This window comes from Hoplias malabaricus, chromosome 4, assembly GCF_029633855.1.
Source record: "Hoplias malabaricus isolate fHopMal1 chromosome 4, fHopMal1.hap1, whole genome shotgun sequence".
NCBI classification, from domain to species: Eukaryota; Metazoa; Chordata; class Actinopteri; order Characiformes; family Erythrinidae; genus Hoplias; species Hoplias malabaricus.
In genome coordinates this window covers 65,035,467-65,063,326 of record NC_089803.1, presented here as the reverse complement: position 1 = coordinate 65,063,326, position 27,860 = coordinate 65,035,467, and the positions used below count along the sequence as shown (strand labels likewise).

At 39.8% G+C, this 27,860-nt stretch overlaps 1 protein-coding gene across 1 annotated transcript; it reads left to right on the top strand.

The window, feature by feature from the left end:
- Nucleotides 1–435: 435 nt before the first annotated feature.
- Nucleotides 436–27,817, top strand: tmem63a (transmembrane protein 63A). The gene is made up of 23 exons (XM_066668231.1): nt 436–576; nt 5,050–5,216; nt 6,626–6,705; nt 6,981–7,056; nt 7,145–7,182; nt 7,400–7,542; nt 10,243–10,294; nt 11,112–11,220; nt 11,765–11,835; nt 12,124–12,204; nt 13,417–13,543; nt 13,823–13,959; nt 15,240–15,422; nt 15,535–15,688; nt 16,222–16,328; nt 16,443–16,529; nt 17,830–17,889; nt 18,074–18,236; nt 19,118–19,223; nt 20,100–20,267; nt 20,382–20,497; nt 21,047–21,100; nt 21,416–27,817. Exons 2-23 carry the CDS (start codon nt 5,058–5,060, stop codon nt 21,554–21,556), a joined length of 2,412 nt encoding a protein of 803 aa, XP_066524328.1. The 5' UTR covers nt 436–576; nt 5,050–5,057; the 3' UTR covers nt 21,557–27,817.
- The last annotated feature ends 43 nt before the right edge of the window (nt 27,818–27,860 follow it).

Sequence of the window (27,860 nt, the reverse complement as noted above, 5' to 3'; positions counted from 1 at the left end):
TGCATTCATAAGCCTGGAGTTAAACTTATGAGGAGCAAATACTGTGTGGATCACAATTTATGTGTGTGTGTGGTGAGAGAGAGAGAGAGAGAGAGAGAGAGAGAGAGAGGGAAGGGTCTTGTTCCAAATCTTACACTAAACCCTAAAGACCTCGTTAAAGTACACATTTTGTCGCACTGTTAAATGGTGAACACAGGGGTCGTAATGCTGTAAGACGACTGAAATGTTCAGTAAAGCGCGTATGAGGCGGTCGTGAGCAAAACCTGAGGTAAAAGAACACACGCCGACAGGACGGTGCGAGGCCTCAAGCGGGAGTATTGGGACAAGGCCAGAGAGCGTGCGAGGCTTCAAGCGGGAGTATTGGGACAAGGCCAGAGAGAGAGAGAGAGTGCGCAGACGCGGATGTGTGAATGACTTTCAGTTCGGAACACAGCAGAGAAAACAGCGAGACCCTGTCCGAATTTATCTATTCACACACGGGGAGCACACAGAGGCGACTGTGTCCTTTCCTCGCCAGTTCAGCCTGGAAATAACACCCAGGACCTCCCCGCTCGTGTCTGAGAGTAAAAGTGTGAGGTATGTGGCTTTCCTTCGCTTTACTGTAACTTAACCGTTAACTGGGCACTGGACACCTGACACAATCACATTTTTACAGCTCTAGGCATGACAGTGACAGTTAGTCATTTTTTTTAGTTAATGATTTCAAGACTTTTTTTTAAGTTTTCGAAGGTGGTGTTACAGCCGTTAAACAATTTCCCCACTTTTAGCTACACCAGCTGTTACTGAAGCTCTCTCTCCCTCTCTTTCATTCTCTCTATGGTGATCTGTAACAACATGTTTCTTAAACTGTGTTACAACAGCATTCCCACAGCCAACGGTTTTACACTAAGATTGCAGTCAACTTTTTTTTCAAGAGGGGAAATGAACTTGTCTAATATTGCACAACACGTTTCGTCTGTAGCCTGTACACACCTTTTGCAATCAGTGAAATCAGCTACTTTAAGATACACCCACTGTGGGCACTGACATTCAGGCCTGGAGCAGCAGTACATGAGTTTAACTCGCCATACTCAATACCAGGCACTGGCTACAGAGCCCCTGGTATTGGGCTATGAAGCAGTGGAACTGTGAACTCCTCTGAAGTGAGGTGCAGTACCTTTGAGATAAGTCAGAGTGGTGCTTGTGATCCTGAACTAAGAGCCGTACCTAACCTTACAGCTGTTTTGTAGCAGACCTCTAGTTCTAATCAATGTTCCAACATAATGTAAAGCTTTGACAGAAGTAGACGCTGCAACTGTAGAAAACAGGGAGAAAAACATTATTAATAACTTTCAGTTGAGAAGGTGTTTTGGATGAATTTGTGTCCATAACCGTCACCTATAGTGGGGGGGGGGTTGTATGTTTAAGATTACTGACGTGCAGACTGACCAATTAAATGTTTACAGAGAAGGTTATAGACCAATAACGGTAGCGCTACAGTCAGACAGTCCAATCAGAAGGTTTTAGGCTACTTCACCACGCCCCCTTCTCACTCAATCGGAGTAGGGGAGGGCGGGACTAGTTTGTGAAAGAAACTTCTCGAAGTTTTATGTAAGCTTTAGAAAAACAAAATCCCGGACGTTTGTGAAATTTCCCCCGGACATTTCTTTAAAGTCTAAAAAAGAGGACATGTCCGGGTAAAAGAGGACGTCTGGTCACCCTAGCCTAGAGTGTTATGATGGCCTTGTACGAGAAATTGTTTAGGCCATGAAAGAAAAGAAATACTCTTTTACACTAACAGGTTTAAGGGCTGTTAACGTTTACAAATGACAAATTCCAAAGAAATGTAAATTCGCTTCTGTGTGGTGTAGGATTTGCTTGAGACACACCATGGAAGTTTATTATCCATTTTTATCCGTCATCCACATTTTTATCCATCAGTCATATTATAATGACTGATGCATTAATAACTGTCACAAGATGTCTGTTTCTTCATTAACTCCATAAAACATTACAGTTTATTCTGACAGTGTATGGCCACTGTGCATATACGCTAAGTGTTTAAGTGTATGCTAAGTGTAAAATTAAATCTGGTTTTGGCCATGGATGTTTGGCACTGTTTAAATAAATAAATAAAATAAAAACTTCTACTCCAAATCCTTTGCATACAATGTTACATAGACATTATATCTGCCTAAACCCTGAGCTAAACACTAAGTCAGTCCAGGAGTTGGAACCAAAGAAAGACCAGATAAAACCCACAAATAAATATAAGTAATAAACTGGAGCTCTGCTAAAACACTAATATACTTCAGTAGAAGTAAAATAATAGTGTGAGTAGCTGGTTTTAAGCAGGCCAGCAGGCACGTTGTAGTTTAAGAGGCTATGAATATGTGCTGCAGCCATGTGAGGAAAGCCTGGAGCAAGCACACTTTTGGCACAGTCAATCTGAATTTCACTAATTCCTTTTTCGGCTTTACAAGAAATAAGGATTCCACATTAAGGAATGGCATTCTGACCATTTCAGACTTTTTGTAATGAATCTTACGTCATCACTGCTCCTCAGTATAAGAAACCTATGCCCTGGTGCTGGGGACCCATCACACAGTTTTTTTTTTCTACCCCAAACACCGCTGACTAGACTTATAAAGAGGATAATACTCCTTAAAAGTATTACAAGCACATTGTCCAAGGGCAGAAGATTTATTATTATAATACAGTCTAGCTTGTATTATAGGAAACTATGAGGTAGACTGCAAATACCAGGGAAAGTTCACTGGACATTTTATTGCACCAGTAAAGGAGAAACATGACTACAGGACCCCTTAGGTCAGTACTGTTTTCCATAACAGTGAAAAGCAGAAATCACAAACTTATGATCACATAGATTGCATAATACAAAATTTCACATGAGAATTATTGTCTTCCCTTGCACTGTAAAATGTTAAATTATGCTTTGCATGGAATATATTGCAGATATTTTTTAAGGTAATCTACCAGCTAACTGGTGGCTCCACAGGTAGTCACTGTCACACAGCTCCACGGTCCTGGGGTTGTGGGTTTGAGCTCAGCCTCTCTTCACTGTCTGAGGAGTTTGGGGTGTTCTCCCCACGTCTGTGTGGGATTCTTCTGGGTGATCTGGTTTCTTCCCACGGTCCAAAAAAACACCCCAAAAAACGCGTGGTGGTAGGTTGATTGGCTGTCCAAAAGTATCCATAGATGTGAGTGAGTGTGTGATGATTTCCACTGACATAAACTGGTAACCAGAAAAAATTTGTTCTCAGCTGGAACCAAAGATCAGTAGGTTCTTCAGAGCGAACTGTGACTTCATCCGTGGGCTTGTTGAGGTTCAGTAACTCAAGAACAATCTCAGAGCCTCACACACGGTGTTATTGCCCAGAGGAGCTGGATGGGGTCATTTATATTGTTTCATATAAATGAATAATAGGAAATAAGTCATGCTCTGTTTGTGTGTGTTTCTGGGGCTGTGTTTGGCTCTGCGTTGGTTACTTTTCTCCATTGTTCACAAGCTCAGCAGGATGGCTCGGAACTCTGCAACATTCACACACGTATTATATCTCACAGAGAGAGGACTGCTGAATTTGTCTTAATTCAAGTGTGTGTGTGTGTCTTTGCCTGAAATATTGTAAATGGGAAGTGGTGGGGAGACATTTTGTGGTGGATTTTTATAAAACTCCTTATAGCGCACAGCCACATTAAACTTCACGTGTTTTATTCTAACAAGTTTCATTGAATAAATAAGTAATAAAAACAAAATATTCTTAGTCTTCTTTGTTCTTTGGTGCTAGATCATCTTGTTTTTATTTTTAAATAAAATGAACAAGAAAAACACTAATGCCTGTGTTACATATTATAAACAAATCTGTGATTTTTTCATTTCTGCATTTATTAGTCCGGCCCTCCATATTTTTTGTACAATCACAGAATAAAAACTCCATGGAAACAGACAGGGCGGCACGGTGGCGCAGCAGGTAGTGTCGCAGTCACACAGCTCCAGGGGCCTGGAGTCTGTTTCCATGGAGTTTTTATTCTGTGATTGTACAGAAAATATGGAGGGCCGGACTAATAAATGCAGAAATGAAAAAATCATTCCCGCTCCGGGTGACTGTCTGTGAGGAGTTGGTGTGTTCTCCCCGTGTCCGCGTGGGTTTCCTCCGGGTGCTCCGGTTTCCTCCCACAGTCCAAAAACACACGTTGCAGGTGGATTGGTGACTCAAAAAAAAAAAGTGTCCGTAGGTGTGAGTGAATGTGTGTGTGTCTGTGTTGCCCTGTGAAGGACTGGCGTCCCCTCCAGGGTGTATTCCCGCCTTACGCCCGATGATTCCAGGTAGGCTCTGGACCCCCCGCGACCCTAAATTGGATAAGCGGTTACAGATAATGGATGGATGGATGGAAACAGACATTGACATGAACCACCAAAGCTTCTCCAGTTGTTCCAAAGACAACTGTATTTTGGGCGTTCCTGTTTTTGAAATACTAGTAACACATCTGTGACAATGGCTATAACGCTAATAACAGTCCAGCAAAACTAGGCTTGCTTTTGTTACCAACCATTATGCTGTTTTGGGCAGCCTGGAAACCCCAAAGTTAGTGCTGCTGTCACATAGCTCCAGGGTTCTTGGGTTGAAGGCCCACCTCAGGTCACTGTCTGTGAGTTGGATGTGTACTCCATTTGTTTGCATGTTTCCTCCAGGTGCTTAGTTTTCCTCACACCCAGTGATTCCAGGTAGGCTCCACTCAGACTCCAATCATTCAGGCTTGACCCTGAATAGGATGAAGCAGTTAAAGAAAATGAATGAATGAATATGCCATTTTTTTGTTTTTATCAGACATACACCCCATATATGAGACAGACTACTACTATTTTTTATTTTGTAGGGATCACTAATGTAGTTTCAAAGAACACCACCTTGTGTGTCCTTACCTGGGTCCCAAGTCTCGTATCTTATCAAAAGTATGTTTACACAGTTCTAAACTGAAAGAATTTCATGTGGTGTTCTATGTGCTTTATTTTCACCTTAGCTCTGAGAGTCTCATTTGTTTCCTCAGGAGTGCTGATGGCCTCAAAGTGGTGGAACAGCTTCCCTCTGCTGGAGGATAATGGTACTGTTCAAGCCGACAACAGCTGTTTCAGTGCCACCCAAAACACTGTGCTGAGTGGTGTTAGTTTTGGAGGAGTGCCCCTAGTCCTGCTGCTGGACTTCATTTTTTTCATAGTGAGTACTGTTTCTGGTTAAGTTTGGGTGATGTTATGGGAAGGAAGGGAGAAAAAGGAAGTAAAAAAAACCCTCCAAGCAACTTACATCCAGATTCAATAGGCTATCACAATGGTATTTAACCAAAGCTTTTATTTCACTGTGCTCAGCCAGGTTACAATATTCAAGTCCAAAACATTTTAATATAGTCCAGGCTTTGAAGAAAAACTGATTTATAAAGTTTTAAAATGCAGTTGACTGAACTTGGAGCAAGAAATATCTCACCATAATAAGAGATTCCCATTTGCAATTATTCAGCTAGATGTCCATATAGGGCGGCATGGTGGCGCAGCAGGTAGTGTCGCAGTCACACAGCTCCAGGGGCCTGGAGGTTGTGGGTTCGATTCCTGCTCCGGGTGACTGTCTGTGAGGAGTTTGGTGTGTTCTCCCTGTGTCCGTGTGGGTTTCCTCCGGGTGCTCGGGTTTCCTCCCACAGTCCAAAAACACACGCTGGTAGGTGGATTGGTGACTCTAAAGTGTTCGTAGGTGTGAATGTATGTGTTTGTGTTGCCCTGTGAAGGACTGGCGCCCCCTCCAGGGTGTATTCCCACCTTGCGCCCAATGATTCCAGGTAGGCTCTGGACCACGACCCTGAACTGGATAAGGGTTACAGATAATGAATGAATGAATGTCCATATAGTGTTACATATTATGAATGAATGAATGATCTTTACTCTCAAAGTACTGTGCACTCTTTGGGGCATTAGCTAGTCCCCTCAACACCCACCAATGTGCAGAATCCACCTGGATGATGTGACTGCAGCCAATCGGCACCAGAACACTAACCACACATCATCTATTAGGTAGAGAGTGAAGGCGAGAGAATGGTTACGCCAGTTGAAGATAATGATGATTAGTAAGCCAGATGTAGCTGGACCTTTAAGGAAATGCACAGACAAATTTTATATCTCATCTGAAGGTGCTGTTGGATCAGTACAGTATTTCTGTGCCTGCACTTGGGCAGTGGGATGAACACTGACCACAGGGACAGCCCCCCCTTTTGCCAGCCCCACTAAGTTCACTTCTAGCTAGGTTTAGGAGGTTTCCCATCCAAGTAATTTGCTGTTCTGGTGTTCAGGTGCTATGACCGCTGGTTTTGTACAGGTAGAGCACAGTCTAATAAGTCTTTGAGAAACTGGAGCATTTTAATGATGATCTACTCAGATTAAAATGTGTCGAAACACTCTCAGTTTGTGCCAGTAACGTGGCCAGTCAAGTTTGTATTTTTAAGGGCCTTTTTCTTAACGCAGATCAAGCACAAGGCTAGACCAAAAAAACATCATTAGTGATTCATTATTGCAAATGCAGTTTAGTTAGTAAGTATTTGCAGGGATATTTGACACATAATTGCTGTCTTTATTCATCTACAGGTTTTGCTGATTGTCTTCTCTTGCATAAGGAAGAGACTGTGGGATTATGGAAGACTGGCATTAGTAGCGGAGGCCCAAGGGTGTGCAAAAACATTTCAATAAGCATATAATTACCTTTGCTTTTATAGAATCAGACAAACGTCTCATTGTTTCTTTCAGGAAATACAGCTACTTCTAAATTTTAGTGGTGCCAAAGAAAGAGGCTGGTTTGTGAATATAGATTAAGAGTACATTTGGACTCATTTTTAGTGTGGGGTAGTGTTTGGGAAGTGATTTAAAGCAATCTTTCTTGTTTATGCTGTAAGAGTAAACGCTACTTCACATTCATTAAAATAATAGTCTTTTGTAACTGAAGGTTTAATGAAATTTCCAAACGTCGCTATGGAAGAATGACGTCCTTCATGTCCATTGAGGAGCCTGAGTATGAGCGGGTAAGTTTGAGGATCATTAACGGGGTCATGATCATCACCAGCATCATCAACTGGTCAATGTGAGTGATGTCGTATTTCTTTCTTTTAGGGTTTATGTTCTTGGCTCACCTTCATCATCAGAATGGAGTGAGTATTTTTCCCATTTTTTCCCATATATATATATAAAATATGAAATTAATAAAAAACCTTTACAAAACAGATATTTTCTTACATTTTGTTAGTTTGTAGATTTTATACTTAATTTAAAAAATCATGTCATTGTGTTGACAATACATTTAGAAACTGTATTTCACCCTGGTCTTGGGACATTTCACTGTATGTGTGTGTGTGTGTGTGTTTTCAGTGAGACAATGGTGAAAGAGAGGTGTGGAATGGATGCTGTACATTACTTGTCCTTTCAGCGCCATCTTATCATTTTGCTGCTCATCGTTTGTCTGATGTCTGTTTCTGTCATCCTCCCAGTCAATCTGTCTGGAAATCTCCTAGGTCTGTAAGACTCTCTCTCTCTCTCTCTCTCTCTCTCTCTCTCTCTCTCTCTCTCTCTCTCTCTCTCTCTCTCTCTCTCTCTCCATCTCTCTCTCTCTCTCTCTTTCCATCTCTCTCTCTCTCTCTCTTTCCATCTCTCTCTCTCTCTCTCTCTCTTTCCATCTCTCTCTCTTTCCATCTCTCTCTACCCCCCCCCCCCTCTCTCTCTCTCTCTCCTTCTCCCTCTCTCTCACACTCTCCTCTCTCTCTCTCTCTCCTTCTCTCTCTCTCTCATACACACACACACACACACTTACACACATGTATATACCGTTCATAATTTGTTTGTTGGTCTGTAAGCACGGCTAGTAATTAGTGAATTTAGCTATTTTAAGGTGCTCCAATTGTGGACAGTGATACCTGTATGACTTCATTTAATCAAAAACTCACAGCAAGTTACAACATCTAGTGTCCACAGAAGAATAGAGTCCACTACTGCAGCAAAGGGGGACAAACTCTATAGGAATACATTTGATTTTGGAAGAAATCTTGGGAAGCAGGCATTCCTATATTATTTAATAGTAAAAATATAAAAATATAACAATAATAAATAGTAGTAAATTATAGTAAAACAAACAGAATTGTGCAAAATCCTGAGAAAAAAATATAAATCTGATTGTTTGGGCATTAAATGTTTATTTGTTAAAAACTCTAAAATACAATAAATACAGATTAAGGTTCCATTTTGATTTTATGTGTTCAGTTATTCATTTTAAAATCTCTCCTTCAGAAAGCCCAGGATTTAATGTTTCCATTCAAAGCTTTCTTCAGCTAATTAATTTAGCATTAAACAACGTATTGCTGATGGAGTCTAACAAATCAGTACAGCAAACACTCAGCAACCGTTCTTCTAACACTGTTCTAAATAACAAATGAATAACGTTGTAAAAGAAAAAGAGATATTTTAACATTTTTTTTGTCTTCATGTTTTGTCACATTTATTCAAAAGTTACAGAATGTCTAAATGTGAGAAAAATGCCTATTTCCAGTTTAATTTTTAAAAAACAGTTTGACTGGCTGCTTAGGGCTTTTACACAGAAGTGTCCGATCACACAAACGGGAATACACATCATACACATCATACACACATGCTTCCTGAAGCAAACCAACAGGATGTTAGTGGTTAAATAATCAAAGACATCTGCACAGACCACAGACAGTTCACTTACATTGAGTGGAAAGTAAATATGTGTGAGGGTTATGTTGAGATGAAAACAAATTTCCTGCTTGAGATGTTGCTACCGTAATTTAAACATTTTAGTGGAAGGTATTTCGTTGCTGCAAACCTTTGCCGATTCTGTGATCTTGAGTACAGAGGACTTGAGGCATTATCGACAGATTAGTGTTCTCTGAATAATCAGCTACAGATTTAGACAGAAATGCATTCTGCACCATCGATCGGATGCCCTCCCTAACCCAACCCTCTTTATTTATCCAGGCTTTGAGACAGGCACTGCATGATTAAATGCTTTTAATGGATACAAATATGAATTTCTTGAACAATAAAATCCTCTTTGTAAATCAGTTTAAAATGGCATTCTGAATGAAACATTTTTTAATCTGAATTTAAATTAGTTTTAACTTGTGCTGTCAATGTTTACGCATTAAAGCATTTGATTAATCTGGAAACGTTAACGTGTTAATATTTTCAAACCCATTAATCATTATATCAAAATTGGCCACAACTTCCTTCCTCTCGTTTTACAGAATGTAGTGATGCATTAGAGGTTTTATGAGGCAATGTAAACACAGCGTTGCTCCTGTTCAGTTCAGATTATGTTGTTTTTATGTTGAAATATGGATTAAATCTCATGAGTAACTCTCACTCTTACCATCCTCTCTCTCTCTCTCTCTCTCTCTCTCTCTCTCTCTCTCTCTCTCTCTCTCTCTCTTTTCTCTTTCTCTTTCTCTTTCTCTCATTCTTTCTCTCTCCCTCTCTCTCTCTTCTCTCTCTCTTTTCTCTCATTCTTTCTCTCTCTCTCTCCTCTTTCTCTCTCTCTTTTCTCTCTTTCTCTCATTCTTTCTCTCTCTCTCCTCTTTCTCTCTCTCTCTCTCTCTCTCTCTCCTTCTCTAGCTCTCCTTCTCTCTCTCTCCATCTACTGCTCTCATACACTTTTCTCTCTGTCTCATACTCTCACTCTTTCTCTCTGTCTCTCTCTCTTTCTCTCTCACTTTCTCTCTCCAACTCTCCCAACACACACACACACTCAAACAACTACTGTGAGAAGTTTGGCATGTTTTTTTTCTTGTGCCTTGTTTAATCTACACTTGAGTCCATTTTTAATTGTGTTTGATGTTAACTCTCTCCCTGAAACGTTTACTCAGCAAATTAAGAGAGTCTAATTCAGATATCATTAAAACTACTCTGAAATGTTATAATAAAGTACAAAGGACATTTTCCTCTAAGCAGTTAGTCGTGCAGACCATTCTACATGTTTATTTATTTTTTCTCCCCTCCAAAAAACAAGGAAATACTTGCATTTTAACTTGTGATTAATAACGATAATCAGAATGTCATTGTGATTAACACGATTAGATTTTCTAATCGATTGTCACCACTAGCTTTAACACAAGAAGATAAGATTCGTTTAAGTGATGGCTCTGCATAGGGACAGCACAGTAATGGATGCTCAATGATTGAATGATAATGTGTTGTTTTAGGGTCTAATCCATTAAATTTTGGCAGAACAACTATTGGAAATCTTCAGCAGGGGTAAGTATGATAGCACTTGTTTTTTTTTGTGCTAGGTGTGTTCAAAAGTGTATTAGTTAATTAGTTGTAACAAGATATTAAATGCTACTGAGGAAAATTTATGTTGAAGTATTATAGAAATCTTTGTGGTTCCCTGATCATAATGTTAGATGTTCACTTTCTTTCATAGGTACGTGAATAGTTCTATTATATTTAACTAATCAGATTTCTGAATTCGAGTTTCTGAAGCCCTTAGTTTCTTGCTGTGTTGTTATATACACATCCATTTTAATTCCGGATCTCACGATTACTGTGTTGAATTTATCTTTATTTGTGAATCCACAGTTGGCAGTTTATATATATATATATAATGTGTGTGTGTAAAATGTCAAACTGTGTGTGATCCAGTATGTATCACTTCACTTGTGAAAGTGTTTTGAGCATGTTTAGCTGTATCTGAAACCTTGTCATTGCCAATGGAAGTAGTTGGAAAAAGGAAGGCAGTTTCTGCTCAGATACAGTCAGTGTCCCAACAGCTACGTTTAGAAGGTGATAACAGTCTGAATCTGAGACTGAAAGCTAAAAGCAGAATCTAAATGGGTTTCAGCAGGATGTTGTCACTAGTGATCAGGTGAAAGTGGTTATTTCCATATTCTTTCCAAACAAAATTCTCTTGCAAAAAATGCATCACAATAACTCAATAGCATGTTTATTCAGTCTGTGTAAGTTATTGCTAAAGAAGATGAGCTCAGTCATTAGTATGACAGTCACACACATTATAACAACAATGTTTTAACAAAAGTATTTATTCACATGTGTTTCTGTTATTGAATCTTAGGGATAAACTTCTTTGGCTGCACACAGTATTTGCAGTTCTATACCTCATCCTGACAGTGGCACTGTTGAGACGTCACACCTCACTGTTGAAGGGCACCAAGAGAGAGTCTGTAAGTTCACATATCTCTCTCCAAATCCCAACTCATTTTCTCTCTCTCTCTCTCTCTCTCTCTCTCTCTCTCTCTCTCTCTCGCTCTCTCTCCTCCCTTCCTTCCATCCATCCATCCATTATCTGTAAGCGCGTATCCAGTTTAGGGTCGCGGTGGGTCCAGAGCCTACCTGGAATCATTGGGCGCAAGGCGGGAATACACCCTGGAGGGGGCGCCAGTCCTTCACAGGGCAACACACAATCACATTCACTCACACACAGACACTTTTGAGTCACCAATCCACCTACCAACGTGTGTTTTTGGACTGTGTGAGGAAACCAGAGCACCCGGAGGAAACCCACGCAGACACGGGGAGAACACACCACACTCCTCACAGACAGGCACCCGGAGGAAACCCACGCGGACACGGGGAGAACACACCAAACTCCAGGTCCCTACCTGCTGCGCCACTGTGTCGCCCCTATCTCCTCCCTCCACCACTCTAATCTTATGATTAGATTTTTGCTTTTACTTTCGAAATTATGCAATTTTTTTTTCCCCTCAGGCCAGAAAAACCCTCTTTGTGTGCTCCATCCCGCTGACAGCCACAGAAGACCATTTAAGGACACATTTTATGTAAGCTAGGAGGCTTTTTACATTAAAGGCAACTTCCTGTCACTAATCAACTGCCCAAAATGCCATACCCTTTTATCATTTTTATTGTTTGTTCTGGCTGTGGTGTAGGTTATCTGTAGGTTATTGAGATTTTAAATGCTTAAAATAGTAGTACATGTGAATATTGTGAGCATACCTGTTGTCAATGTTTTCATTATCAACAATAGGGTTAAGTTTGATTTGTATTGTTATTGATGAAAATGTATTGAATATTTTATATGGTACTTGGCCTGTCTTCTATATATTCAGAGAGGCATACCCAACCTGTCAGCTGATGGACGCTCACCTGTGCTACGATGTGGCCAAACTGATCAGTCTAACAACAGAAAGGTAAAGGGAAACCAAAACGACATGTATATCTTTCCTTTTATGCATCAGAAATATCTTCTTGGGATCTCCTGAGTGGCACAGGCATTTAAGCATAGCCCTGTCATCAGGAGATTGCAAATTGGTGAAGTCTGAGCCATTCAAGGCTGGTACAAAAGCACAACTGATCAATATTTGTTGGGAGATGGCTCCTTCTCTTCAAACTCTCTGCTAGGGGTGGGTGATATTGCACTAAAATACTATCACAATATTAAAGAGTATTTTGGAGACAACGACTTTCTTGGCAATATGAAAAAACACTGTTCATATAGTGTTCAAATGTAACAAACATAAAAATCTGTTAACATTTGCTTATTTTGTAACTTTCCAAGATTCTGATTTTGTAAAAACAATAATGTAGCATATAAATCTACCACAAAATCAAAGTACAGAAAACTTAGTGTGTGCATATAAACAGCAAATATAAACAATTATACTAAGAGCTTCACATTAAATAAAAAATCTGTGTCATTACGTAAACAAGTCAGAAAATGATGACGATATTATCACGAACGATACGATATCTCACAATCCCACTCTCTATTCGTGGGTGTCAGCTAAATTAAGATTTGATTAGATTGCATTGCCTCCCACAGTCCCCAGGATGGTGGCACTTCATGTGATTTGGGGAGACTCATTGACGGCTCCTTCTCTCAAATTGGCAACGATAATGTGCAGAAAATTCAGCAAAAATAAAAAGACATTTTTATTGTTTCAACAAAGCAGCTTCAGAGTGCAGGCTGAAAAATATGAATAATTAAAAGCAGAACGATTTTGTAGTAAACATTTTGTATTGCTTTCAGTTTGTTTCTCTTTACAAACACAGAGGAGGTGTTTTTTCATCAGATCCTGATGCTAGTGAACTTTTGTAAATGACCATCACTGTTTTGTAATGTGAACACAGCAGCGCTGTTCCCCCTTGTGTTTTTTTTTTTTTTTTCAAAAAATTACCTCTCCATGAAATCAAATGAGAAAAGAAATATGACACAGTTTCCTCAGATCATTTATAATGACATGCTACAGTTTGTGTATGGTTTCAATCCAAGGTGCTTCAAATGGACTGTTACTTCACTGTTAGAGCAGTCTTACTAAAAATGTCCACAGAGCAGAACAAGACTGAATGTTTGAGTGACTGTAGGTTTCATTTATGTTCTCTATGGTTATGGTCTTAAACAGGAAGCGAGCAGAGAAAAATCTGGAATATTACCGCAAGATTTTAGACCGCCAGGGACGCCCTGAACTCATCAACCCAAGGCCATGTGGACAGATCTGTGGTTTCTGTCCCTGTCGAGGATGTGAAGGGGTAATCAATTTACAAAGAAAGGGGTTGGGAGTTTTGGGGGCATGTGTAGCTATATCGTTGATGGTCTATCTGGTTGTTTGATACCAATAGAGTGTCAACATTTTGCACAGATCATAGGTATTAAATAAGTACTCGCTGGTAGTCCTCAGAGCTGATTTTTAAATAACTGAACTATACCATGTATTACAACACAATACTACCATAAATGCTGGTGTCATATCAAGTTAGTTAAAAGGTCTTTTTTTTAAAAAGTGTGTGTGTGTGTGTGTGTGTGTACAGATTGATGCTGTAGAATACTACAGTTCTCAGGTGACTAAACTTGATGAAGACTTGAAGAAGCACGAGGAGAAAACAGATAAACCCAGGCCACTGGGAATGGGGTTTGTCACATTCCAGACTGAATCCATGGCAGCATAGTGAGTATTCATTGCATTCTGTGTAGCACTAAGTACTTTCAGGCTTAGTATTAATGCAATAAGAGTATGATGAAAGAACTGTACTCATTCCTCAAAGCTGTGTAGAAATGAGCACAAATCTAAGTGACATGATTTTAGCAATGCAATGTCACAAGTGCTGATGTGAGTACAACTGATGAATCAGCTTCAGTATTCATCAGTATTTTATTTAAATAGGACAAGCCCCAATATGACCTCACTTCCAAAAAGAGTCAATAAGAAAAAAATGCATTCAGCAGGTCTACCTGAATCAACAATTGGTGTCACTACACCAGGGTCCTGGGGTTCCTTCTTTGTGCCCAATGATTCCTTGTATGCTCATCGCAACCAGGATGAAGCAGTTACAGAAAATGAATGACTGAATTGAAATGTGTTTTCTTCTCTTACCATTTATGCTTTTATTTTCCTTAAATATTTGATGATGTACCTGAATACCTTCATTTGAGTTGTGATAGCGCTTCCAGTAGCTGAGATTCTTATCAGTGGAAGATGGAGGCTCTGCACTGTGTAGGTGTTCTTGGCTAGGGGTTAGGAAAATTGCAAACAGTGGCTACCAAATACATGGAAAAACATGTTATTACAGTTCATAAATAAGCCAGGCAACATCTCTGCTTTTTCACAGCTCATTCTTTCCTAACTAATCACGCAATGTTGATGTTATGTGAAGTGAACTGCTTGGCTAGCACTCTTCATTTAAGTTTATAATGACATAATGACAGTGTAATCTCAATTATCTCAATCACAAGGCAGAAACACACCCTGGAGGGGGCGCCAGTCCATCACAGGGTGACACACACATTCACATCCATGGACACTTTTGTGTTGCCAATCCACCTACCAAGTTATGACTTGAACCCACAACCTCCAGGTCCCTGGAGCTGTGTGACTGTGACACTAACTGCCTACCACCGTGCTGCCCCAATATTACTCACTTATTATTTTCTAAATAAATTGATATATTGAAAGACAACAATCCATAAGACTGGAATATATTACAAAAGTAGATCTGACTGCCAAAGAATCTGACCGACAAAGATCTGACAGAATATTTGATATGTTCTCTGACCATTTTGAGACCACAGAGCTTTAAATTTTTGAACAAATACTCTGACAACACTCTGAATTTGTAACTACAATAAAATATTTATTTGCACTGAGGGCTTTTGGAGAGTGGATGTATGAAAGCAGCATCTGTGGAACTGGAGTGGAACTCTGTTTGACCAACTGTCCTCTTATCTCAGCATCCTGAAGGACTTCAACGCACTCGAATGTGGAACCAGGTCTGGGGAAGCGAGTGAAGAACAAGTAGTCAAAGGAATAAGATGTGGCTGTGGTAGAGAGCCTCAGCCCTCGTCTGTTAGTGAAGAACTGAAAGTGAGAAAATGGAAAGTGAGCTATGCCACCCATCCTAATAACATTTATTGGTAGGTAATGCAGTAACTGCTTTTTCTTAAAATGAGTTTTGATTGAAGTTGCTCATTTTTGTTGCATTTGTTTGGGTTTTCATTAACACTGCACTGTGGTTGTCTGTCTTAGGGAGTATCTCTCAGTCCAGGGGTTGTGCTGGTGGTCGCGGTTTCTACTGATCAATGTGTTTCTCTTCATTCTGCTCTTCTTCCTCACCACTCCCTCAATAATTATTTCCACCATGGACAAGTTTAATGTCACCAAACCCATCTATTACCTTAATGTATGTGCACTACCACTCATATTCCTTTACTGTACCAATCTCAGACACTGCTTTAAATCTTATTTATCGCTTAATGATTAATGCTAGTTTAAGGTAATATCTAACTTGTTAAGCGCTGCACACATATTTTGTATAATATAAATGGCACGCTCTGGAGCAGCTGAATATGAACCCAGGGCCACTATGCTCATGTCTCTGAGCACTGCATCCTCTAGAGCAGGGTTGTCAAACCATATCCACTGACCTATCCAGTGCCATCAGATCCTCACAGCAAAATCCCTATGTCTAGTGTAGCACATTCATAGAAGAATAGAGGTTGTAGAAAATATGGGAAAAAACTCCTTATCAATATCCATTATTTCAGAACTAAGTGTGCAAACCCTTGTTGTTCACTATGCTAAGATTTAAAACAAGACCGTTTGAATTTATACAGGTACCTAAATGCAAGTGATCATGCATTTCACAGATCACAGCAATGTGAGCATCTCATTTTGTTTGTTTTGTGCTGAATGTGTGTCATGTTTTACCTCCAGAGTGCTGTTATCAGTCAGTTTTTTCCAACTCTGCTGCTGTGGTCCTTCTCTGCCCTGTTGCCTACTATAGTCTACTATTCAACACTGCTGGAGGCCCATTGGACAAGGTACATAAGAATGTATATATAGATTTGCACACCTACACATAAGTCAGCCACATATATTAAATTATATTCCAGCATCCTGTTTTTATTATATCAACTTTAATGATTTGTTTGCAGGTCAAGTGAGAATATGAGTATGATGTATAAACTCTACATCTTCCTTATTTTTATGGTGCTGATCCTACCTTCACTGGGCCTCACTAGGTCAGTTGTAATTGTATTTATAACATTTATACCACCTGAATAGCTATTGTCTTAAGGTCAACATGATACCAGAATCTAGTACAGTTTATCCAGTAAAGACTCAAGTAAGACAAGCATTACAGGTATTGAATTTAACTTAAGAAGCCCCCATTGTGGACTACACTGCTCTTAGAATCCATAGAAAAACATGTAAGGGAATGGGATGCCCGAGAGCAGCTACACATGAGCTCAACTTCACCATGCCCAATGCCAAGTGTCAGCTGCATGTATATACAGGGGTTGGACAATGAAAGTGAAACACCTGGTTTTAGACCACAATAATTTATTGGTATGGTGTAGGGCCTCTTTTTGCGGCCAATACAGCGTCAATTTGTCTTGGGAATGACATATACAAGTCCTGCACAGTGGTCAGAGGGATTTGAAGCCATTCTTCTTGCAGGATAGTGGCCAGGTCACTACGTGATGCTGGTGGAGGAAAACATTTCCTGACTCGCTCCTCCAAAACACCCCAAAGTTGCTCAATAATATTTAGATCATATTAATGTTCAACTTCACTTTCATGTTCATCAAACCAATCTTTCACCAGTCTTGCCGTGTGTATTGGTGCATTGTCGTCCTGATACACGGCACCACCTTCAGGATACAGTGTTTGAACCTTTGATGCACATGGTCTTACTGGTGCCATGTGCAATTAATGAAGATTGGCCACCAGGCTGCTCCAATTTAGCCATGAGACCTCCCACATTAAAATGACAGGGGTTTCAGTTTCATTGTCTAACCCCTGTAAATCCCTCAGGCATTACGCTGTGTAGCAGTGAGACAACTCTGGATTGATGGAGTTAAATCAGTACTTTACCTCATTAATATTGTTGTAGCAGTCCAATACTTGCAGAAATATTCCAAATATTAGTGTAGAAACTATTATGGCAGAAAAAAGTGGTAAAAACTGCCTGTTAAAGTTGGGTGGTTGTGTGTGTAGGTGCCCCCGAACCTTTTGATTCCTAAGACCCCTCTGTAATTGGTAACAGAAATACATCATCGTAGGGAAGCTTAACGCATGATTTGTCTGATTCCCATTTTGACGTTAACATGCAAAGTCTTAAACATGTTACTTGCTGTTTGCTTCAAGGTCTTCTAGAATATATTGCCTACTAAATTTCATTTTCCTCAGATGCATGTAAATGTTGTCATGTCCTGATGAGAAGTATTAAACAGATTTATCATAGGTGAGGTTAGTTAATGATCTAACACTGATTGTGGCTTTACTAGTGCTTTAATTATGGTGTCTCTCCCTCCACAGTTTGGATGTGTTTTTTCGCTGGCTCTTTGACACACACTCAGAACAGAAGCTGAGGTTTGAGTAAGTGAAGTTCAGTTCTCTTTCTCTCCAGAAGCATCTCTACTTTTGACTGTTTTGTGTCTGCCACACAGGTTAATTCATTTTACTTCAATCACTAGTATTTGGTCAGATTGTACACTGAAAGGTGCATAGTTCTGACAATGTAATGGTAAGAATGATTGCTGATGTGTCCCCTCTCTGTCAGATGTGTGTTTTTGCCAGATCAGGGGGCTTTCTTTGTGAACTATGTCATTACAGCTGCTCTGGTGGGCTCTGGGATGGAGCTGCTGCGTTTACCAGGTTTACTGCTCTACACTGTACGTATGGCACTTGCACGCTCAGCTGCAGAGAGGAAATATGTCAAACAAGTAAGTCTGTGACCTCTGACCCTAGCTGATTTGGTAAATTCATCTGATTAAATGACTGACATTGAATGAAAAAGGTGACGCCATCACTTTGTAGAAACTAATGTATGCATTTCTTGTTACAGATCTTAACATTAATTCTTATATTGTAAGGTTATTAGATGAGTTCACTTACATATCGTCACTGTCCAATGAAAAACATGTACAGTGATCCCTCGTTTTTCACGGGGGATGAGTTCCAAGACCACCCGCGAAAAAAGAATTTCTGCAAAACCCTCCCTGTGCTGTTAACAACACACCCTTTGCATTAAACAGTCATTCTATAATGTTTTCAGCTGGAACTACATGTGATATCGCACCAGTTTCTTTAATAGAGTCATTCCTAAGCTGTGATTTAGCGTCAGTAAATTTCACTCGGTTGTGGACATGAACAATACATGTACTGTACGTAGGAAATACTTGTAAATGATATATTTTGTCACATAGAGGCCTAGTCTAATACATGTAAATAATAAAAAAAAACCAATGAAAAAACCCGCCAAGTAGCGAATCCGCGAAGTAGCGAGGGATTACTGTATCTCCATTTGTATCTTGTATCTTGTATCTTGATTTTTTTAGTTTACTCTATTACTTGAACACAGCAGCTGTCCTTCACATTGTGTGAAACTTGCATCATGAATGAACCAATAGAAATGATCCAGAATGTCTTTGAATAAAATCTTATTACATTGACTTTCATTGAAAGTTAAGGATTTTCCTGCTCTTTTAGAGATACATGTTTTTCATTGGACAGTGACGATACGCAGTATGTGAATTTTATAACTTAGAATACTTTTAATGTTGAACTGATATAATAATCATTGCTGTTTTTCTGCTATGTGAAGAATCAGGCATATGAGTTTGAATATGGAGCAATGTATGGATGGACTCTGTGTGTCTTCACCGTTATCATGGCCTACAGCATCACTTGTCCTGTTATAGTCCCCTTTGGTAAGAGAACGGTTCATTCTCTTTATATAGAAATATACATTGAAAGGATCTTTGCTTCCTGATTGACTGATTTCTGCCCCCCTCTTCCTCTTTTTGCTGCATTCAGTGGGTTTTAATGATATAAGTTGGTAAGTAGATTGATGCTGGTGATGAAGAAAGGAAAAAAAGCCTTTCAGGTGTGGGAAAATAATTGGCCCCCATGTTGAGCTCAAACTGGTTGTACACGTAATTAAAGACAGATGTGAAATACCTTTGTAAATAATCAAGTCTGCTTTGGTCCGATGGTACTCATTAAAACCTGGCTACCTCTGGCTTCTAGTGTGTCAGCGGGTAGAAGCAACAAAATATTTTGAAACATTTTAGTCTGGGGTCCCTATTTAAAACCTTTCTTATTTATGAACATAATGTATGAATGTTTTGGAGTTGGTTTCTGAGATATACATTAAGGTTAGTCCTGGACTATATCCTCCTTTCAATGGAAAAATCACAATTCAAAATGCTGTGTAGTCCAGGACTAATTATAATCCTTGTCTGGGAAACTATCTTATAGATTTCAGCTTATAACACAAGCAACTTTAGTCCAGTTACAATATAGAAAAGGATTTTTGACAAGATGCTAGTTTATGAAGGTTTGACAAAAAGTAAAGATCAGATCCAGTTTCAGATTACAGTTAATGTGTTTCTGTAACAAGTATCTTATTTAATGCTAATAAATGGTGCCACTATATAAAAGGGAAAGCTAAGTATAAAATAAATATTTTGACATAGAAGCTATGATGTAGTTTTTAGAAAGCAAGCTTAAATTGACATTTTTTCCATTTTAAATGACTCTTGTGATGCTTAATGTTATATCTGCATTTGTGTGTGTGTGTGCAGGTTTTCTGTATATGCTCTTAAAACACGTGGTGGACAAACATAATCTGTATTTTGCATATTTGCCTGCCTCCCTTGACCGCCGGGTGCACCTGGGAGCTGTCAACCAAGCACTTGCTGCACCAATCATCTGCCTCTTCTGGCTGTACTTCTTCTCTGTCCTGAGAACAGGTAAATTGAACCAATTAAAGTGTGAGTAAATGTTAAATAATATTTGGTTAAGTACTGTAATGTTTAAACCTTTCTGTGTTTGTGAACGTGACCATATGTGATTTTGTTTTTCAGGATTTATGGCCGTTACATCCCTCTTTACATTGGTGGTTCTGTGTGTGACCATTTTCATATGCATTAGTTACTCCTGCTTCGGATACTTCAAATACCTCAGTCCTTACAACTATGATGTAAGCTTCTTTCTGTTCAGTTGTTCATTCATTCATTCATTATCTGTAAGCTTTATCTGTACCTGGAATCATTGGGCGCAAGGCAGGAATACACCCTGGAGGGGGCGCCTGTCCTTCACAGGGCAACACACACACACACACACACACTTTTGAGTCGCCAATCCACCTACCAACATGTGTTTTTGAACTCTCGGAGGAAACCCATGCGGACATGGGGAGAACACACCAACTCCTCACAGACAGTCACCTGGAGCGGGAATCAAACCCACAGCCTCCAGGCCCCTGGAGCTGTGTGACTGCGACACTACCTGCTGCACCACCGTGCAGTTGTATATTTTCTTTCTGAAAGTGACAGTAAAATGCCAGAATATAGGTTGGGTTTTTCTCAGGCATATAGTGTCATATAATGATAGCTGTTAGGCTGTAATTAATGTCTAGAAAATGTAGTGTATATTGTATATACAATGTTCTTGACTCTGTGCTTTCTCTCTCTCACTCTGTGTGTGTGTTTCTGTGTGTTTCTGTGTGTTTGTGTGTGTTTGTGTGTAGGTTAAGAAAGACGGTGAAAGCTCTGATGGTGCTTCTGAAAATTCCTGTGGCTTAGTAAGTGTGCTTGCATCCATATGCTATGCATAGTTTATATATTTTGTGAGGAACATATAGGACAAGTTCAAATTGATTACATAAAATCAGACAGACTCTCTGGACAGACAAATGATGGGAACCATCAAAACCAACCAGCTTCCAGTAGTGAAAGAAAATAATGTCCACCATTATTCCAAAGAAATTGCAGGACCCAGACATCCCCAAACTAACAGCATCCAACTACCAGTTAGCTAGACTGTATTTATGCCAAAACAGTATGTCTCAAAGCAAATATACACCTCACTTATTAAATGAATCATTTGTTTTTCACAGTTGTATCTCCCAAAGGTTTTAATCCGTGACTCCGCCTCAAAGCTCCCTGACAATGTCAGCCCTCACCTGTCGTATGGCACCACGGACACAAGTCCAGCCTTTCTCAGCACTGAAGAGGAGCGTCGGGATTCAGACATCTAACAGTGCAGTTCGGTGCATTTCACAGATTCCACCCCAGACCACAGTCCTGCTCTCAGCTTAAGGCATTGACCAGTAAAGCAGAGGGAGTTAAGGCAGGTCTTTTTAGTGAGGTTTCCTCGCCTTGATGTGGAAGCACTCCTGTCTTCCTAATGAGTATTCCGAGAGAACTCTTTGATCACATGATCCCATTATAGATCCGCATACCCCATCAAGGGATATCAAGGGGCTCTTATGAACCCTCACTGATGTGTAGATGGGAAATGCTATTTTAACTGAATGGGCCATTTGCTTTTGAAATATATCTTTATGAAAGGTCATGTGACTGACTTCTGGGGCTGCTCAGGAACAAAGCCATCTTGCCAAAGACCTCAACGCTTCTAATCAAGCCACGCCTGCTTAGTGCAATGAAGAATGTATCACAGATTTGGCTTCCCAGATGCCTTTGTATTGATCTTATTTTCAAGGATGAGAAGACAAATGCCATACTATATTTATTGTGCAGTCAAATAGTGCTTTCCCAGCTGTTGTCCTGATTAAAATACTATGAGGTCACAGGATGATTTGGTGCATTACGCATAATCTGTTAATCATGTTACAAAATGAAGGTAGTTGTGTGATAACAACACAAATACGCACATTTTTTTATTTGATTCTGCCTTGAATCAATGTTCACTGAATGAACTTTTCATGAGAGTTTCCTTCATGCTGTGAGCTGGGAAAGTGTGCACGTGCACATGGACACGTTTGTCTCTGTGTCTCGATGATTAACGGCGCTTTGAAATCCTCGCCACTGGATGGCGCTCTTGCTCTACTAGGATGTCTTTTTGGACCGGCTCCTTTGTGAGTATGTGCTGGTGTCTTTGTGTGTGGCTGTTTGTGTTCTTTGTCCTAAAGACTGAGAATTAGAATGAGTGGCCGAAGGGAGAACAGATGTAAGAGTGGGTGTATGTATAAGTAGCTGACCTTTTTGTTAGGAAGGAGACTGTGTGTATATTTTGTTTTCTGTTGCGTAAATGATGTGATTAGAATAGGAAAAGCTTTGGATTTGCTGAGCAGGTTTAACCAATGTGCAGTGAGCCTCATGAATCTATAAGTGTGATTTTCTCAGTATTGTGTGAATGAACAAGGGCTGGGCCCATTACACATGCTGCGTGTGTTGACACACTTCTGCTCACTCAATATCCTGTTAATTAGCAGTGTTAGAGCAAAGCTTCTTAAATGAAACCACAAAATCCTGCAGGACTCTAGCTCTCAGCCATTGTGCTAACAGGCCAAGTCTGTTTTGGGACAAATGTCCTATTTTTCCCCTGAGAACACAAGGACTGTTGATGTGTGAGTGTGTGTGTGTGAGAGAGAGACAGAGTGAGAGAGAGATACTGCTATATGGCTGTTCTGTGCAGTTTTGACATATAAAATATACCTTCACAGCATTAATATATACAATATATAGAAATATTTGTGTCAAATACAAAGAGAGTTTATTTTATTTGATCATATTCAAACCTCACTTTATACATTATACAGGTTTTGTTTGTTTCTGAGCAATAATGTATATGAAAATGACACTGATTATGATTGGATGAGTGTACTGTGCCAGGGCGCCTGAGCTGAAACATTTTAACTTCTACATGAATGTATAGGATAAACGTCTTAAAGCTTCCCAAGAAAATTCATTACATTCCCAAATTATAAATGGGAGCTTAAGAAAGCTTTGTCTTTTATTAAATGAAGCTTGAAAATTCTACCATGAAGGCTTAACAAGCTGGATAAATCCTCTCAAATACTATATGTAAGTACATTATATATAACTTTCTTTTAAACACTTATTTTTTTAAATCACTGCGTCTTATCTGCGTAATGTTATTATGGTCCAGGGCATGCTGTGCAACAGCTATTAACAGCTGGAATTTCATGTTATTGTTTAAGAAAAACAATACGTTTGCATTATGACATCACAATGTGTGTGTAGCACAGTGATGGGAATCCATGAGACACTAAAATTCTCCATGTATCATTTTAAAGAATTAATTTCCCTATGTGGACTCTATATAGACTGGAAAATTTTTTATTTACATCCTGCAACAAATGAAAACAATATGTAAAGACAATTCCCAAGGGTTGTTCCATGTGTGTTTCTATGTTTATGTCCATGTGGTGGATTCTCAGAGTGTTAGTGAAAATGTGCAGTTAGGCTGCTTTGCTTGGGCTATAATTCAACGTATCTACAATTCATTTGTATAAATGAAACTACAAATGCATGTAAACATTGTGTTCTGCACTAAACTGTATGAGTGCACTCTTGTAAAACTGTGTGCATGTGCATATACAGTTGTTAGATGTTTAATTTTATAGGTCTGTTTCATATAGAATGCAATGGCCAGAAGCAGGCTAATGGCTTTTATGGTCAGTGACAGTGTTTTAAAAGCCACAGAATATTTAATAGTCCCAGCAGAGCAATAATTAAAGATGAATGTAATAAAAAAAATCTTCTGCAATATAAGCACTCTTTGAAAAGGCAGCAAACTCGAATGCAGTTTAGTGAGTGTGTTTGACCCTGGGGTGATAAGGGTGCCTCAAATGGCAGCAGGCCCAGACCACAAAGTGAAGGATTCTGGGATTTGTAATACGCTTGGGGTGTAAAGGCCACTGGCAGTCACAGGAATGCTAGAGCTATTTAGTGGCTATTTAGTTACATAGCCATAGAATAGAATAACTCCTGAACTTCACTTACAATTACTACAATTATTATTATTTTAAAAAATATATAACACTTGAAACATTCAGATGTATGTGTATGGAACTATACACCAATCAATCATAATATTAATACCACTTAATTATTCATAAATTCACTGTCCATTATCTATGCTCCACTGACCTTATGCACTTTGTAGTACTAATATTACAGACTGTAGTCCACCTGTCCTTAGCATAATCTTAGCCCACTTTCCCTCTGTTCTTCAATGGTCAGTTTCAACAGAAAGCAAGTATGAGTTGGGCTGTGGATTAATCTGTGACACCGATGTGGTGGTGGTGTTTTAGTGTGTGCTGTGGATCAGACACAGCAGGGATGCTAAAGTTTTTAAACCCCTCAGGGTCACTGCAGGAAAGAAAGTAGTCCACCAATGAAATATATCCTCTACCCAAATAATACCTGCTCTGTGGGGGTCCTGATCACTGAAAAACACTGGGCAGAGCAACAGATGAATTACAGACAGTTGTCTATTGTTCTGCCCAGTGTTCTTCAAAGTGCCAATAGACTCTCAGTGGACAGAGAGGTGGTAGTAATGTTATGGCTGATCAGTTATCAGCACCATGTCCACATGTTTCTGGATTAAGGTGAAGACAGATCCCTGAAGCCTTTCCCGTCCACTGGTTTGTGTGAGGTTTAATTTTTCTGTTTGACAGCCACTGAAAAAAAGGCCTTGTAATTAACTGGACACCAAAAACACACTGCGCCTGTCACTCACACACCACCTTGTCTCCAGAAAGCAGGCGCCAGGGCTCGCAATAATAGTTAGTTAACATGTCAGTTGAGCTGTTGTATGTTACGGCTTTGGACGTGAAGGTATGTACATGTGGCTCTGGCTTAGCAACAGGCATGTACGGTAAACTGCTTGTATGAGATAAAACAACAGCATACATTATTCCTGAGTGCTGCTTTTGAGATGATTTGAGGGGTTTTTCGTGAAAGGAATGCACGCAGGAGACTGTGAGTAGAGAAGGGAGGGGTGTGTCTGTGTTTATGGACTAGTCTGGTCATCTTTACAGTCCTGTAAGGGGAAAAAAGGTACAGGAACATAATGCTACTGGTGGAAGGAGAATAGTGATGTGCGAGGAGAACGGACACAGTCGTATACTGTGGAATCACAGGTTAAATGTGTTGCACTTAGTGATGTATAGAACCGAACTTTGAGGATATGGTATAACACGGTAAAAGTTAATTTCCACGTTAATTCAGCAGGTTTATACTTATGTACAATACAATACAACCCTTATTTACCAGTATTTCATTAGTTAAATCTTTGCAAGACCAGCTGTCAGGAACTTTACTGGGCTTTCAATGACTGTTTTGGCAGCGACGGTTGGTCCAGCACCAAAATTTCACTACTACTGCTTGCTTATTATGTCATAATTTGATCATGAATAACTTTTTAATACCTCAAAACATGAACAAAGGCTTTAATCTGGACTGGTTTGACAACCGAGGAGCGTATTAAAAACATGTTTAAGCTTCTTTGTAAATCGATAAAACAAATGGCCAACTTGTTTAGGCACACTGAGGGCACATTTGTGCAACTGAAATGAGAAACAAGACACCCCCAAATACCTTGCTGGCGTGTTAAAATGAGGACTGTAAAACCACAAGGTCCCCAATAGGAACTTGGCCTCAGAGCAAGAGTAGGATTGATCTGGTCCCTGAATTTTTCTGGCTCATGCTGATACTCTCACGTTCCACGGAATAGAACCTGATCCTGAAACCGCTCTCCTACAGCACATGTGTTGTGAATATGGTTCCTTTAAAACCTGCACTCTATTGTAGACCTGGGTTCACCTCATGGTTCAACACACACTTTAGATAGCCATGTTCCAGCTGGCCTCGAGTAGTGTGCTGTCGAAATCCTGGTGCTTGCTAATTATTGTTACGGTTGGACAGGGTACTGTTCTGACCGTGGGATATTTCAAAATGGTCCAGCACATTTTAAACATATGTTCATTCTCCTCTCCTGTCCCCCCCCCCTTTCCTATACAGAAAGAAAATGTTCTATTCATCATTGGAAAACTGTACTTTTAGTGTTTTGTGAATAGCACTGAATAGGAATGTACCATCTTGGCATTTTGGCAGCGTGCTAGTGTTTATTCTTTATCCCAAATGTGATTGATGGATCTGACCTCATAACTCTGCATGTCTATGACTGATCGCTTTGCTTGCTGACCCTAAAGCACAGTGTTCCTTCTGATATCTCCATTTGTTCGAGGGGATTATTTCCATGGAAACACTGGTGGTCTATAGGTTTCTTGGTGTAAGGAACATGGCATAAACCCCAGACCCATACAGTGGGACCAAGCACATTCAGCTTTAGTGTGACAGGACTTTTAAAAGAAATCTTGGCAGAGTTTCACTAAACTGACAGCACTTCATTGAGCATAGCAAGCTTTATGTGGACAAGTGGTAGACAGACAGCCTCAACTAAAGTGGAACACGCCCATAACACTCCTCTGAGTCTCTGAATTCCAGATCTGAAGACAGTTAATTTGCCAATTAGTCCATGAAATCGTAGCTTCTGTTGTACACAGTGTATTCACTTTCAAGGTTCTTTAAAAATGAATCCTGGCTGGTCCCGTAACAGCTTTGACTACACACTGCTTTATGTCTGTCTTGCTGAGAAACACCAGCAAAATTCCTTCATTTCATACCAAGACTAATGCATTTGTCCTTGTTCTGCCCTCCCCAACCTCTCATCTCTGGTCCTGCCCAACGTTTTCCAAAGGTCTGCTATGCATTCTTGAAAATAAAGGTGCTACAAAGGGTTCGTAGCGCAAACACTTAGAAGAACCACTTTTGTTTCCGTAATGATGCATGTTTGTTTATGAGATGTGTGAGTGTGAAGAACCCCTTAAAAGTTTAAAAGACCTTCACTCAATCTTAAGGTTCTTTACCAGTTTAAATATTATGAGCAAAAATGGTTCTTTATGGAACCAAATGTGGTTCTATGGGATTGCATGAGGAACCTTTTGTAGCACCTTCATTTTTAAGATTGTATGTTAGATATTGTGTTCTCCCCGTGTCCACGTGGGTTTCCTCCGGGTGCTCCGGTTTCCCCCCACGGTCCAAAAACGCACGTTGGTAGGTGGATTGGTGACTCCAAAGTGTCCGTAGGTGTGAGTGTGTGAGTGAATGTGTGTGTGTGTCTGTGTTGCCCTGTGAAGGACTGGCGCCCCCTCCAGGGTGTATTCCCCGCCTTGCGCCCAATGATTCCAGGTAGGCTCTGGACCCACCACGACCCTGAATTGGATAAGCGCTTACAGATAATGAATGAATGAATGAATGTTAGATATTATTTTAGTAACCTCGTTTAAGACAGCTAAAGTATAGTTTTACAGTATTACACCTGAATTTCCAACAACAAACTAAGCACATTCAGCACTTGATTCAATTCTGCGGAGTGTATATGCAAGATATATATTCAGAACAAAGACTTTTACTCTTTAACTTCCAGCGTTTACATCATATTTCACAACAGTTTATGTTCATATATTCAGTACGTTTTGAATAAATACTGAAAATTCCTCTGTGTACTTG